The sequence below is a fragment of the Euleptes europaea genome, chromosome 4 (assembly GCF_029931775.1).
Source record: "Euleptes europaea isolate rEulEur1 chromosome 4, rEulEur1.hap1, whole genome shotgun sequence".
Taxonomy (NCBI): Eukaryota; Metazoa; Chordata; class Lepidosauria; order Squamata; family Sphaerodactylidae; genus Euleptes; species Euleptes europaea.
Genome location: NC_079315.1, coordinates 94,911,902 through 94,927,291, shown reverse-complemented (window position 1 = coordinate 94,927,291; position 15,390 = coordinate 94,911,902). Strand labels below are relative to the sequence as shown.

General features: G+C 42.0%; 1 protein-coding gene across 1 annotated transcript; it reads right to left on the bottom strand.

Annotated features, from left to right (window-relative positions):
* Positions 1 to 3,121: 3,121 nt before the first annotated feature.
* Positions 3,122 to 14,921, bottom strand: DIMT1 (DIM1 rRNA methyltransferase and ribosome maturation factor). The gene is made up of 12 exons (XM_056849029.1): positions 14,861 to 14,921; positions 12,117 to 12,223; positions 11,867 to 11,953; positions 9,927 to 9,988; positions 9,748 to 9,841; positions 9,612 to 9,661; positions 7,762 to 7,885; positions 7,553 to 7,645; positions 6,581 to 6,645; positions 5,239 to 5,302; positions 4,992 to 5,098; positions 3,122 to 3,184 (listed from the first exon to the last, which is right to left on the bottom strand). Exons 1-12 carry the CDS (start codon positions 14,919 to 14,921, stop codon positions 3,142 to 3,144), a joined length of 957 nt encoding a protein of 318 aa, XP_056705007.1. The 3' UTR covers positions 3,122 to 3,141.
* Between the last annotated feature and the right edge of the window lie 469 nt (positions 14,922 to 15,390).

Here is a 15,390-nt window from a genome sequence, read left to right as displayed (position 1 = left end):
ATAATAAAAGGTAATTGCTTATGAAGGAGAGTTATATCTTAGGACAATACAGATATACAGTATGTGTGCTAGTGTGATGATGTCAGAATACAGGTGCAATCTGATCTCTACATATGGGTAAGAGAGGTGTCCAATAAGTGGGATACCCCAATAACCCCTTCGCTTACTCCTAAAATTGGCTTCTGATGCATGAGAGTTTACATGTGCATTAACTGTAGTTTGCAGGTGGTTAGTACTGTTGCTTTAAAAGAAGGTAGCTAATGCATATTTTCCCTTTGTATGGTGCCATCAGCTGAAAAGTGGGGTGAATTTGTACCATTTGAGGATTTGCACAGTAATCTCCACTGAAGTTGTCTGATGTTGAAGAAATTCCACAAAGATGCCTGAAAGCTTCACAAATGGCACTGCGTATCCAGCACTTTGTAAGATGGTGGCACTTCCAATTATTTTTGCAAAGTTATCAGAAAAATTTACCCTTTTATGTATTTTTGCCAGATGAATTTTAGAGCTCTCTAGGAGTTCTCCCTGTTCCCAAGATAGATTCCAGGTGCTCGTATGAAACAAACATTCCTTAGAGCTGTTTCACATTTTCTTTCTGGAACATAAGCCCGTGTGTGCTAAGGGAAATAAAGGGAAAGCAGTGAGAAGAGAGCATGAATGAGCCCGAATTTCTCAGTATTCAACACAACTCCCATAGGAAGGTAGGCTATGGAAGTCCCCTTGTCATGGTGACAAAGCGCCTATCTGTAAACATGAACCTGAAACAACAATGTAGATTTTACACCATGTGTTTAATAAATTTAACTATGAAATATAAATTAGAGATGAGAATGTTAATTTGTACAACTCAATGTAAAATGTTTTGTTTTCTAAGTGCTTCTACCTCAACTGAAATGTTTATTAGGGTATTTTAGAACAGATGTATGGGTGATCTTTCCATCAAGAAATGATAATGCTAACCAGATTGGCTCTTCCCAGAATAATTATTTCTGTGAAAATTGAAGCTGATTTGGGGTAGTTGGGAAGCTTGAAAGTGAGTGGGGATGAGTCTTAAAACATGTATATGTTACTATAAAAGATGACTCAGATCAGTATGCTCCAGGACAAATAGTAACTTATTTCTATCCTTTCTTGTTCTGTATTGAGGGACCTAGCTTTGATAAGGGTATAGATAGTGAGTGTGCGTATGGTGAGGAGCAGTCTCTTCCTTTGGAATGAACAGTTCCCCTGGAAGAACAGCATTATCATGAGTAAATGCCCTTTACAAAAAGATGGTTCTGTCTTGCTTATATGATGCCCATTTAATGGTAAGAATTCTTGTTGCTTTGGCATTTTTCATCATAATGGGGGAAGTACCCATAATGAGAGCTGTTTCCTGAAATGGGACTGGACTGTTTGTACTTGTGATGCGCTTTCATGCAAAGCAAGGGTAGGTGACTTTCCTGAAGTATTTAGTGGTCATCGTTCCCTACCATCACAAGTACAGCTTCTGTTGAATAAGAGCCAAGTCTACAACTGTGAAGCAGTCACAAGAGTATCGTTGCCTGGGAGTCTGAATCCAATTTTACTTAACACTGCATCTTAAATGACTGTAGCATGCCTGGACTTCTGGCATTATAGGTAAGAAATTCCATCAAAGGGGAAAAGAAAAAGTTTTGGTTCCACTTACATTAAGGACAAGCTGGTGGCTAATAAAACCCCAGTACATACAGCAAGTCATACTAATGAGATTCTAAATAGTTAAGCAGCAACTGCTAGTACTTCTATAATTATCCCTTGTGCTTTTTGCTGGCTAGAAGAGCCACTCATGCGGAATTATCATTGCCCATTTCTCTGTAGGTGTTCACCCCTGCTAAAACCTCCCTTCTCCTTTGTAGAAAAGGAATACAGGCTGGATGTTCCTGCAGTATCATATTTTGGCTCTTAGAGGAGAGGGGTAAGAACTTTATACACTCCCATGAGTGTGACTTGCAGCTGATTGCTTCCAGCTCTCTCACTTGACACTATAAACGTGGCACATCTGTGACTACAGAAGTAGCAATTTGAACAACTTTCTCACACAGCTTCAGCGTTTCCCTGATGCAAATTTAATTAATTTTAAAAAGTTAATTTCTTTCCCACACCACTTACATAACAAAGACTTCCATACTTTTTTCTTAGTTATTTGAACAATATCCAGCACTGAACTGTCTTTCAAAAGATGCCCCCACAAAATTTGGGAGGTTGGCAAAGCCAAATTTGCCATTCCCGAATATCCGGCTTTCCGCGGCTCCTGTGGGGGCTTCTCAATGAACTATAAATTGTCAGGGTCAGTGGAATGTTCAGTTACGGTTGGTGTCAGCACAAACCGGATTTCTTAAATCACTATACAGCACACCAATTTTGTAAAATCCAACACAGAGGAGGCCCCACCTTTGTGACTATATTATTCTTAACTCTTAAGTTGATCACAACTGATTTGTTCCATTGATTTCAATGGGATTTAAGAGCAAGTATACACACATACAGGTTTCACAAAGATACAGGGAGCAAATAACCTAAACAATTAACTGTTTAGTTATATTTCAGTGTTTTTGTGCAAAACAAATCTCAACGAACTGCACCTTTAGAACACATTTTATATACCACTTCTGCAAAGTTTAAAGCTACAGCTGAATTTTTTTTTAAAAAGATGGTATCTTTATTCAGGACCAGATACAGCTTGAAAATCTCGTATAACACAGTTCTCTCATTACAGTACACAATATACATACATGGGATATGTATACCTGATCAAAAAAATCTGAAGACCACACTAAGTGAGAATATCCATGAGGTCTTTGGTAAAGGAGCTGGGCTTGAAAGCAACAGCGCTGGCACTCATGTTTACTGCTAAAGACCACCATAACTGAATTAAGAATCCACGTGTTGGCTTTTGTTGAAAGCAGTATACAGTATGACAAAAACCTGTCATCCATGGGTAGTGGTTACATTCTTTTTCACCACGCTGTGACCAATTCTCTCTTCCATCTTCTGACAATGCCATGTAATTGAAAGGAGCTGGCTACCCCAGCCCAGATTAGCTTACACTCAACATGAGTGAAATTCCAATGCCATCTTTGTAAATCAGTCCATCCCAGCAAAAAGTAATTTTCTTTTCCGTTATGAGAAGTGGATGCCTTCTGCATTGAAGCCATGCAGAACTCTGAAAAACAAAACATTCAGCTAAAGAGATTTCATGGGGGGGGGGGGCGCTTGTTCCTTCAAGTAGGTCTCAGCCTCCTTCATCTCTTAGCTTTCCATGTTAGGATAAATGAAAACAGGCATTTTTCTTTGCAAACAGAACCTTAAACCACCTATTGTATAGCCTCACATGCTCTTCCTCTAGAGCTGCCATCAGTACTGGGGCCATTGGCTAGAGCTGTCAGCCTGACTAAACTGTTCTGTTGTGCAAAAGTTGATACTGAGAGAATTTAAGCTTCTTAGGAAGTTTTTGGAAACTGGCTCTTTTAAACATGAAAAGGAGGAACCACTCAGGTTTTGCCTTGTGTGCTTAGAGGTTGGAAGGGACTGTTTTCCTGCACTGAATGCTGTGCACCCAAGTTCAGTAGGACCCCCTTAAATGGCTGCAATCCCAGCACAAGCTAGGCAGCATCCTATGTACAGCCGGCAGCATAAAGACCACTGTGCAAGGGCAGAGATCGCAGAGAGGCACATAGTGCTTCTGGCAAGACTCTCAGGTGAGAATAATGCATTTCCATCAATCAAGCTGCACCTCCATAACATCCTCAGCTGTAATACACCATGGTATCATTAAGCAATGTGGATGCACTGCTGTAAATCACAAGCCCTGTCTCCTTCTAATCATGTTGCTGCATTTTGGCTACACTCTCAAGAGTTGCCCAAGTACATCTCTTCCTGAAGAGCATGGTCAAGACTGCGCTACCAGCACTCAACCCACTGCACCGCCTCATCCCTTATAGATGCTGGTTGGGAAGAAGCATCCAGAAACAAAACCCAGCAGCCCTTCTCTTCCTCAGGAGTACTGTCCACAAATCGTAACTGAAATGGAGAAGCATCAACAGAACTAGTTTGCTTTCTGGGAAAAGTGGGTTGTGCAACATCTTTTAAAAGCCCTTCTCCAAATAAACCCTGGCTGCATCCACACCACTGGATATCATGTTATTGCTGCAGTATAGCAGTCATTCACAACTAGATTTTCTAGTGCATACAAGTCAATCCAGTTGCAATGATTCCTATAGCAAATAAAAGCACTATACCATATAGCAATATCCCACAATGTGAGGATGCAGCCCCTATTAATTACGGATTTCAAAAATTAATGGTCTGAAGCCACCCTAAAAGGTGTATCTAACCATAGCTCTGTCAGTGTTGAGCCTTGTGTAGTTTTACTGCTGCTGTTTGACTTGGCTCCATATATCATCATGCACTGGTTCATACAGCACCTCCATGTCTAGGATCTATGTGCAGCAATATGTGGAAATAAACATCGGGATTATTTTAGGGCTGGGAAAGACTTCTGCCTGACACCTAGGAGGAATAGCTACTAGTTGGAGTATAGTAGTGAGATGCAGGAATTGATGCATATGAAGAAGAGGCTAGATGGCCATCTGTCAGCAATGCTGGTTCTATAACCTTAAGCAGATGATGAGAGGGAGGGTATCTTGGCCATCTTCTGGGCATGGAGTAGGGGTAACGGGGTGTGGGGGGGAGGTAGTTGTGAATTTCCTGAATTGTGCGGGGGGTTGGACTAGATGACCCTGGTAGTGCCTTCCAACTCTGATTCTAAGGCTCCTTTATAAACACACTGCATGTAATTCCCTAGGCAGAATTTACCACCAAAGAATACGGCCGAAGCCACCAACTGAAAGTGGATGTAGCTGTAGCACATACAGATGTTCTTACCTATTTTTCATGTCATGATTTTGGAAGTTAAGCTTCTTTTTAACATACAAAGTACTTAAGTGTGAAAGAAACATGTTTGGTTTTACCTGATGAAGTCATCTATATCCATTACACGGGCACGCTTCTCCGAGTAACCAGTGTCGCGTAAAACTCCTTGTATTAGATTCCCAATACTGAAATCTTCAGGAATTTTCTGTCAGCGGAAAGCAAAAAAAAAAAAAAAAAAAACTTACTCATGTGGCATGTGCTGTTAATAACAGTAAAACACTGATGCTTCCATAAAAGTATGTTTCACCACTAACCCCTTCCCAAGAGGAACTTTAAAATGTTTACCAAGTTATTTTGTGAGCAGTGAATTTGGTAATTCTGTTCCAGAAGTCGCTTCACAGCATTTGAGCTGAAGTAAGGTCAACAAAAAGGGAAAAAAGGAAAGGTTATGTAACTACACAGGCCTTCTTCCCACCCACCCCCACCCCCAACAAGTGTGAATGTGGAATTCTCCAAGTGATCTGGATATGTTCCACCTGAAGTCTCTGGCAGAACTGTAAAAGCAGGAGAACTGGAAACAGGACCACTACCCTGTCTGCCACTTGCTCAGAATCAACTCACTGCTTAATAATTTGCTTATCATTAGTGACAGTAATAGCCCTGACCCAGATGGCCCAGGCTAGCCCGATGTCATCAGATCCCTGAAGCTAAGTAAGGCTGGCCCCAATCAGTACTTGGATGGGAGATCACAAAGTCCAGGGTTGCTACGCAGAGGCAGGCAATGATAAAACACCTCTGTTCATCTCTTGCTTTGAAAACCATATGGGGTCGCCCTACGTTGGCTATGACTTGACTAAAACTTTCCGCCAATAACAGTAATGCAAGGCTAAAACATGCTGGAGGAACACAAGAAAAACTGCTACAGGAGGAAAGAGAGAACGGGCTTTTAGTTCCAGTTCTGGTCCATTCCTGAGACTTTCTATAACTACTTTGTATTCTCAGTGGAGGCAACTTATACAGAAGTACTAGGATGTCACTTGCCACCCCGCACGCCAAACCAGAGTGGCTTGCCTATTCATATATGTGCTATCCTGGCTGTCCTGTACTTCTGCCAGAAAGTCCTCGATTCACAGGGAACAACTGGTATAAATACAGTATCTAAAAGACAGGAGACGATGGTAACCATGTAGCAAGCCTCTTGATGTGCTTTTGGGAAAAGCAGTGCCTTTTCTCACTGCCTTCACTCCGAAAGGAACCGAAGTAATGGAAAAGCGGAGCAGCAGCAGCCAAGCAGGAACAGCCAGGAACTGGGCACCCGCAGCTACTCTCTAGTGTACGATTCTGTAAGGAACCCCAACAGCTTTTCAGCTTGATTTGGGTGATCTCTGGGCGGAAGTGGAGGCTCAGCAATGACCGGTGTGTAGAATCAGATGCTCGCCAGTCAGCTTCACCGTTCTTCTCCTTCCATCCCCTTCTCCTAATTCATCGCGAGAACTATGACCACTGGAGACATCTCCCCAATAACTTCATATAGTACTTTGTCCACGGTGTGCACACCCACCCAGGTCCTTGGATGTCCAGGAGATCACACCCACCTTAGCCCATCTGCAGTAGTTGGCATAACAAAAAATCTAGCTAACAGAAAAAAAGGTAAAGTAAGGAGACCAAACTCTCCCGAGTAACTTACTTAAAAACCGCTGAAAGAGTTTTGTTTTTCCTGACAAAGACTATTCTCAGTAGACCGTCCCACTCCTAAAATACATATAAAAAGAAAAATTTAAGCAGCGTTCCTAATGGTTCAGAAGAGCAGTTACCTTACCCAGCCCCTTGCTTCCCTGCAATCATTCCTTATATGAATCCTGTTACTCTGGGGCTCTTGCCCACTCCCTTACCTGCTCCAACTTCCCCCTTTAGGCTCTTCCTAATCTGTCCCTTCCTCAACCTGAAACTTATCCATGTGTTTTTTGTTCTGCTTCTCTCAGATTCCGATGGGCAACTACATCTAGAACACTTTCCTACATATAGGAGACGCTGCTCCATGGAAATCCCTCCTCAGTTTTTACAGTTTCCACCCCAATTATCAGGAACACAGCCATTCTTGCAGGCCATCAAGGCATTTTTTTTGCTCACATCTATGCTCTAGACTTAGCCCTGACCAGGATAGCCTCAGGCTAGTCTGATTTGTCAGATCTCAGAAGTTAAGCAGGGTCAGCCCTGGTTAGTATTGGATGGGCAACCTCCAAGGAACACCAGGGGCATGAGGCGATAAGAACAGGAAATGCTCCCCCAGTGCCCATGGAAATTTTAGGTAGAGTCCAAGCCATTATTCTGTAGCCTGATTTTTAAAAAGGCTAAACTTTGCTTGCTGAACCATTCCCTAAACTAATTTATTGTCTTGAGGAAGGTACAGTTTCCAATCCTTCTCATTAAAAGCTAAATAAACAGTCCAATTCTTGATGTCATCACAGCACAAAGTCTTGAGCAGCTTCCAAAAGGACAGCACAGTTGGAAAAAGCCCCCATTACTAACTATATTTTATAGCCATCATGTGAAAGATATATATGACGAAGTCTCACACACGTTGGGGGGGGGGGGACTTTGCGCACTAACAGCGTCAGTAGTTTCCATGGATTTTATTATCAATATGCATGACTCGCACCTGGAAGTTGATTGGTGGTGGCGGGTTTCTTGGTTCTATCCTGACAACACTGGATTCAACTTTGGGCGGTGGCTTGAAGTTATTCCTTCCAACCTGTTCGCATCAGACAGTTAAGACAGGGAACTTATTTGCATCCAGCCAAGAACTCCTCCCAAGCCTCTGATCTGGATTTCAACATGCCCACTTTAGTTATCGACTGTTCCACTTACTTTCATCAGATGATCAACACGGGCTAATAACTGAGTATTAACAGAAAGCCTGCAGTACTGTGGAGAGCCCGGCCTGGCGACCAGACGAAGAGCAAATTCTTTCTGAAACATAAGCACTGCACACCTAGAAGTTAAAAAAAAATGGACACAAACATTGAGTCATACTGCATTTACACTGGGGACTTACCTGGAAAAGACAAATGGTGAAAGATTATTATTTTTATTGCATACACCATGTTGTGGACTTATGTTCAGAGGCAGTTTATACATGCTGGCGTGCAGTATACCACTCTGCTCAGCAAAGCTGGGAGCTTCACTCCAGCTCGAGTTTTTTCTGCCAGAGGGAGAGTCACTTTAGCTCGAGAAAGGTTTCCGACTTTTCTGAGCGGAGTGGTACCATACATGATGCTAGTAGTAATACTTTTTTAAAAAGCCAAAAGAACAAACAAATGTAAAACACAACAAGTAAAAACAAACAAAACCCACAGTAAATGCAGCAGTAAAAAATATCTGTTTCCCAGCACCTGGCAGAACAATTGGGTCTGAACCCATGACTGAAAAGAGGCCAAAGATGACAACAAATGAGCTGGCACATCATTTAGTGAGCCTGTAAGGCTGAATTTCTCTTACATCTATTCTGAAGGGGAGGGGGACTTACGACAGCAAGAAGAAGAATTTTTGCTCTCAAGCCCAACCCAGTGAAGCTGCCTGGGGGTTGACTCAGGACAGAGAAGAGTATATCTTGTGATACAGTAAATTAAACTTAGGAAATTCATTTCCACAGTGTGACAATGGTTTTTGTGTTTCTATTTTTTAAAAAGGATTCAAACAAAATTATGGGAGACTTACCTAATGCCTTACAGCACCATCCTAAGCAGTTACACCCTCCTAAGTCCACTGAAATCAATGAGCTTAGAAGGGTGTTGCTCTGCTTAGGACTCTGCCGCTACTCTTATGCATGGGTCAACAGTTTACAGCATTAGCACTTTAGCCCAATGGATACTGAACAGATAGAGAATGGGAGAAGCAAAACACGCTACACAACAGGATCAGCACTGAAAATCACCCCACAATATAGACGTGGATGGATATTAAGAGGCAGTAGGCACCATGAAATGCAATAAAAAATTCCAAGGAATTCCCAGAGTATTCTTCCATATGGTCTTTGCACTTCACCTCTAAATTTATTCACTCACTACATTCAAGTCTGCTTGTGACGTACACATGCTAAAGGCATATTCAATTTACTGTGCTTTTCAGGTGTCAAACATTTTGCCTATCTGCTTGAGGATGCTGTTAGAGGTTTACATGTGTTAGACACCCACGAGATATTTGTATCACTAACAATGCAATCCTAAGCAGGTTTACTCAGAATCCTACCGATGGCTATTCAATGAGACTTACTCCCAGGAAAAGTCTTAGGATTGCACTACAAATTTCTTTTCTAAGAATCCTTTACATGGCATTTAGACATTGTTTATATTTTTTTCCTCCAAATTGAACTGTTAAAGAGATTAAGGGGAAGCACTTAAATGTCAAAATAAGGATTTGTGGATGAAATGTAATAAAAATTTAACTTCTGGGAAATGACAGCATAAAGTAAAGATTTCGTGAACACCCTTTAATCTCAAAGCTTCAGATTCTCAAGTTACAAAGCTTGGTTCTTTACATTTCATGAGCAAGCAGCTATTTTTAGGATGGCCCTAATCGTGCCATTATGTGCACCCCAACCCTTATCTAGTAATTGCACATTTCCAACTTGAAATACCTACTTTCTAACCAGCTGCTAATATCTCCATTTAACAACTACTTGTAAAACTAAAATATACTGTACATTGCCTTCTTCATACCTGAAGAAAGGCCGGTGCAGCAACAGCTTAAAAATAAAAGGTGACGAAATCTAGAAGAAAAAAAGAACAAGTGTGATTGTTATCCAGAAGTGTAAGCCTGAAGTTGCATTGACTTTTCATTCCGTTTTGAACGTACCTGATAAGGCAAGTTAGCTACACAAGCATCAAAGAAGGGCAGATCAGATTTCAATACATCTCCAATCTTTATTTCAAGCTTACTGGCCAAAGGTCTGGAACAGAAATACCATTATCTCACTAACTCAATTCCAAGACAGTTCAGGGCCTAGAAAACACAGTGGCACTCATTTAACTTACGTGCCCTGGATTCTCTTCTGGAGTTCACCAACCAGCTTTACATCAAGCTCACAAGCAACGACCTGAAACAGAATAATGCACAATGAATTTGTATATGGTTCATATACAATGAACCAGTGGAGTGGCTTAAAGTCAGTGCAGGAGAACCAGTGTGGCGTAGTGGTTAAGAATGGCAGACTCTAATCTGGTGAACCAGGTTTGATCCCCCACTCCTCCACATGAGCAGCAGACTCTAATCTGGAGAACTGGGTTTGATTCCCCACATGAAGTCTGCTGGGTAACCTTGGGCTAGTCACAGTTCTCTCAGAACTCTCTCAGCCTCCACCTACCTCACAGAGTTTTTATGAGGAGGGGGAGAGAAGGTGATTGTAAGCCACTCTGAGACTCCTTAAAGGTAGAGAAAAGAAGGGTATAAATACCAACTCTTCTTCAAATGTAAAGTACCGTACTTATATACCCCATGCTCTTCTATTTAAAAACTCAGAAGGTAGTTTACAGCTATATAAGAATCAAAACACACACACACTGCCCTTAAGTTGCTTTGTACAAAGGCTTATTGGTTATAGTTAGACGTCAGACTGATAGGTTAGTCTGTAGCCTAAATTGGGAGAAGGGGGATTAGGCTCAGAAGCATATACTCTAAAGTGCACAGTCTTGCAGTCCAATTCTGTCACCAAAAGGGTTATTTAAAATACAAATAATAAAACTCCATTGCTTAGTAAAGGATTGATGGGGCGATAGTGTGGGTGTATGGGAAATGGCCTTGAAGTATTTTACACATGTACACACCCCAGCCTTTTAATTTGAGAAGGGGGAACCTGCAGCAGTTTAATGGACTGGTGAGGGGAGGAGGACAGAATAAAGAGAATGGACTGAGAATACAGGCCCTCATATGTGCATTCACCAAGCCCAACTGCCCTTTCTCCATAGGCATAGAAGGACTGGCAACACAGCATTGCTCTGACCAGAATGCATAGCTCCTATCCAAGCCCACGGGAAGGGTTCATTCTTTGTAATACAGCCATTATAATGGAGCTAACCTAGTGTTAGAGGCACTTCAGACTTATTATATCCCCGTCTTTGACAGGATGCCATTTAGATATGCATTCAGTCCAAATATGTATGGCAGAAGGCTCCTGCTGAGCCTGGATTTTCTTAGCTGGGTCTCAGGGTTGGAAGCAGTCAAATCCTTTTTCATCTCTTTTGCAACAAAAATGCATTAAACGCCAGAACTTATGAGAGCAGTCTTCCGCTCTCAGATTCAGTGTGTTATGCCCAAATGAGAGCTCTTCATTAGGGAACAAAGTGAAGACTAGAGGAAGAGGGAAAGGAACAAATAAGGATCTATAGGTCAGAGGGCAAGAAATGGGTCGATGTGGAAAGCTAAGAAACACCTCGAGATCAAAGATGATGAGGGGCATTTGAATTGCTGCCTCTCAAATAGTGGGTGGGAAGATACAGTATTGGGGGAGTGGGGGGACAGGAGACCAGGGCTTTATTTACTATACAACATTAAAAACTCTGGAAAATTCCTGCTTTTCTGGAAATTTTATTGGAAATACCCACAGAAGTCTTACATGGAGCTACAGTTCAACTACTTCAGCAGTACTGTGAACAGTATGGTACCCAATGCCACAACAATTATTGAGTGTTTATAAGCAACATGCCATGTTGCTGAAATGGGTGTGAGCATGAAAGAAACTTGGAAACCTTGTTGTAAGAGATCTCAGAAATCTCAAGATGCTTTCATGCAGAAACAAGCTAAAGCACTGCTGGGGCAGAAGGGGAAGGGATGCTCTCACTCAGTACTCCTGTCCTCCCATTTGGTCAAACAATGTTTTAGTAATTTTAATCTCTTCCTAATTCCTTGAAGTGCAAGGGTAATCAACCAACTTCCCCACCCAGAAGAGAGAGAGAGAGAGCGAGAAACATATTTTTACCTTTTTTACTTTTTCTAACATTTTCACTGTCATGTTCCCAGTGCCAGGACCAACTTCTAGAACAACATCTGTTGGACGCAACGCAGCCTAAAAATTAACAAATTGTTATTACATACAAATTCATGCTATAAAATGCTATGTAAGGTATGTATTTATCATACAGCATTAGGAGCTATGACAAGATGGAATTCTGATCAGGATTCATCTAGGAAATACACCCACGCATCTGCTTAGTAATATTATCACCTACCTTTTCTACAATGCTGTTCACAATGAGGGGATTTTTCAAAATATGCTGACCAAGTCCAGTGTTGAACCTGATGCCTACAGGAAACACAAAATCATAGATTAAGAAAACTGTAATGCTGAGATGTACTAAATGCTTCCTTAAGAATAAGTCCCACTAAAGTCAGTGAAACTGTCTCCCAAAAAGACATGTATAGGATTGGGTTATCAGACTGTCTAATATAACTGGTGGCTTTACAAGGAGCTCTTTAAACATGGGATGATAATCTTGTATAATATGCCCAAACCAGGATTTGGTATTGTAACCATATAAAATTCTCTTAGAATCAATAGACTAGCAGTATATTTCTATTTTCCACAGGCTGGAAGGCTATTCACTTCTAAAGAAAGTTGTAGCATCTACAAAATTTTTCATTTCAAATTAAAATACACACAAACAGAAAATATAATATCCTTTATGTGTATGTTTACATATTACATATATAAGACCAAAAAAGAACAAAATTAATCTAACTAGATTCAAATTAACACGCAACTCCTTTAATCAGCTAAGAAACAGCACTTTTTGCGGGATATTTTCATTTAGCCTATTAACGAATGGGATGAAAAGGATATCACTGCTTTCTTAAATTTTTCATCAGAAGGTATTTTTCCTTCTCGCAGATGTTTATACAAAATTAATTTACTCATTAAAATTATATTATAAACTCAACATATCCATCTAACACATATATCATGCCATCCCTCCTCCAAAAAGGGTTTCCTGTCCCCATTTTAGCCTCACAACTCTCTGAGGCAGGCAAGGCTGAGTGTGTGCAACTGGGATTTGAATCCGGTGTTGGGATTTGAATCCAGGACTTCCAGATCCTTGTCTGTCACTCTTAACTACTACCACAACTTCAGCTTGTCATCAACTGAAGAGAAGCAATCTTGATTCCAATTTCTGGCCACTATGATCCCAGCTGAAATCTAAAAGACCTTTAGGAAACAGCTGTGCTCCAATAACACTGAACCTGGTGGATGCTTAAAAGAAACATCATGCACGGAACTATAAAAGACCAGGAATCCAAGTGATCCGCGTTTCCTCCAATAAATCTGTACCATTATGCAGTGAAGGCAGCAGGAAAAGATGAAGACCCAAAAAGAGATGGATTGACTCTATAAAGGAAGCCACAACCCTCAATTTGCAAGATCTGAGCAAGGCTGTTAAGGATAGGACACTTTGGAGGACATAGGGTCGCCATGAGTCAGAAATGACTTGACGGCACTTAACACACACACCTATCATAAACATGCCCCGGACATTTTTGTTTCATATCTCAAACAACCAGCGTTACCTTTCCTTTCTAAACATAAGATTTCTTTGAGTTGGGAGATTAAAAAAAAAAACACTTCTCAAACTGTGCTCTTTTCTCTTGGATGTTTTATTTATTTATATTATTTGTAGTCTGCCTTTCTCACTTGGACTCAAGGAAGACTGATATGAGAAAAGCACTGCGCAAAAGACTGATATTTTGCAGCAGGATTTCCAAACAAGAGCCTCCTGAAAACCAGGTCTTCAGCACTGTGCAAAAGAATAATATTTTGCAGCAGGATTTCCAAACAAGAGCCTATTGGTTCTTGTAGTTTATCTGGGCTGTGTGACCGTAGTCTTGGAAGAGCTTATTCCTCCTGAAAACCAGGTCTTCAGATTTCAGCTGGTGTCATTTTACTGGCAAATAGAGTCACTGTGATGGAAGCTTTCAGCCATCAGATAAGTTAAGAGCACCTCAGTTTGACCAAGTATGATCTGCTGAAGTCATCATGCATCTGATGGCTACAGTACACACACACACACACACACACAAAAAACATGTTCCCCTTTAAGATGCTATAGGACTTTCTCTTGATTTACCTATAGTTGAGGACTCTGCGGCAGTAGTTAAAATTCCTGCCTGACAAGCCCCAGGACAGGGCGGAAGGGTTGGCTACAGGCGGAAAGGAGTCAGGGCTCCGAAAGCTTGCACACCGTTTTGTGCCATTTTGTAAAAGGTAATTCACAGTGGGTAGCCGGGTTAGTCTGTCTGCAGTAGTAGAAAAGGGCAAGCGTCCAGTAGCACCTTAAAGACTAACAAAAATATTTTCTGGTAGGTATTTTCTGAGCTTTCGTGAGCCACAGCTCACTTCTTCAGATACAGCTAGAATGTGAATCCATCTGTCTTTAAGTAGAGGAGAGTGAATTCAGACAAGTATTAGTATGTAAATGTTCACACTATGTAAATGGGAATAGCAGGCGTGATGGGATCAGTAGAGGAGAGTGAATTCAGACAAGCATTAGTATGTAAATGTTAACAGTATGTAAATGTGAATAGCAGGCGTGATGGGATCAGGCGTGGTCTGCAGAAGAGTCTGTGATGTCCAGGGGAGAGATGGGTGTGGAGAAATCAGCATTGGTCATGAGCCATGGATGCAAGGTCTTCATTCGGACAGATGGATTCACATTCTAGCTGTATCTGAAGAAGCGAGCTGTGGCTCATGAAAGCTCATCCCCTACCAGAAAATATTCTTGTTAGTCTTTAAGGTGCTACTGGACTCTTGCCCTTTTCTCCTGATAAAAGGTAGCACCTGGGCCGTACTTCGTTTTCTGATTCCACACCAGCAAGGCTCGACACAACTGTGGCCTGCTCGGGGGGAGAGCCAGGAACTGCCCTGCCTTTTCAGCCCGCCCTCGCCCAGTAACCTCCTCCTCCCAACGCAGTCAGGACCTACCTGGTCCTTTCGTTTCATGGCGCTGCTGCCGCGACTGCGGCTTCGTCTTCACCTTCGGCATGGCGATCACCGGCGGACCAGAAACACGCTCCCCGCACAGCGAGAGCTCTTCCGCGAAGAAGCGGCGGAGGCAGCAGCAGCAGCGGGCGCGGTGAAATCAACTCGCTGGCGAGGGAGGCCGGGACGAGTAGTTTCCCTGCCCGTGCATCCAATGCTGGGAAAACGTTGGACGACTACAACTCCCACAAAGCATTTCATTCGGAAAACCGCATCCCTCTCGTAATTCTAACGCCTGCGCAGGAGGAAGTAAGTCATGCAGGCGGGGCTTGCTGAATTGAGTCGTCGCGTGCACGCTCCCCAGTAGGAACTGGAGCTAAGCTCCATAGAGTCAAAGGAGTGGGGCGACGCGCAAACTAAACCTGCGGGTGTTTGTTTTTTTTTAAAGCCGCTGCTAGCCATAATCCTCCACAGTTACAAAGTGGCGTCTGTGTGCCTTTTGAGATTAGTTTTTTTTTAATAAAAGTTTTTTA

Bases quoted from the DNA above. Each gene is read 5' to 3' on its own strand.
- DIMT1 (XM_056849029.1), bottom strand. From the start codon at position 14,921: ATGCCGAAGGTGAAGACGAAGCCGCAGTCGCGGCAGCAGCGCCATGAA. The intron at 12,224-14,860 runs GTAGGTCCTGAC...TCAGCATTACAG, and splicing joins CCATGAAACGAAAGGACCAG to TTTTCTTAATCTATGATTTT. The intron at 9,662-9,747 runs GTACGTTCAAAA...TTTTTCTTCTAG, and splicing joins TAGCTAACTTGCCTTATCAG to ATTTCGTCACCTTTTATTTT.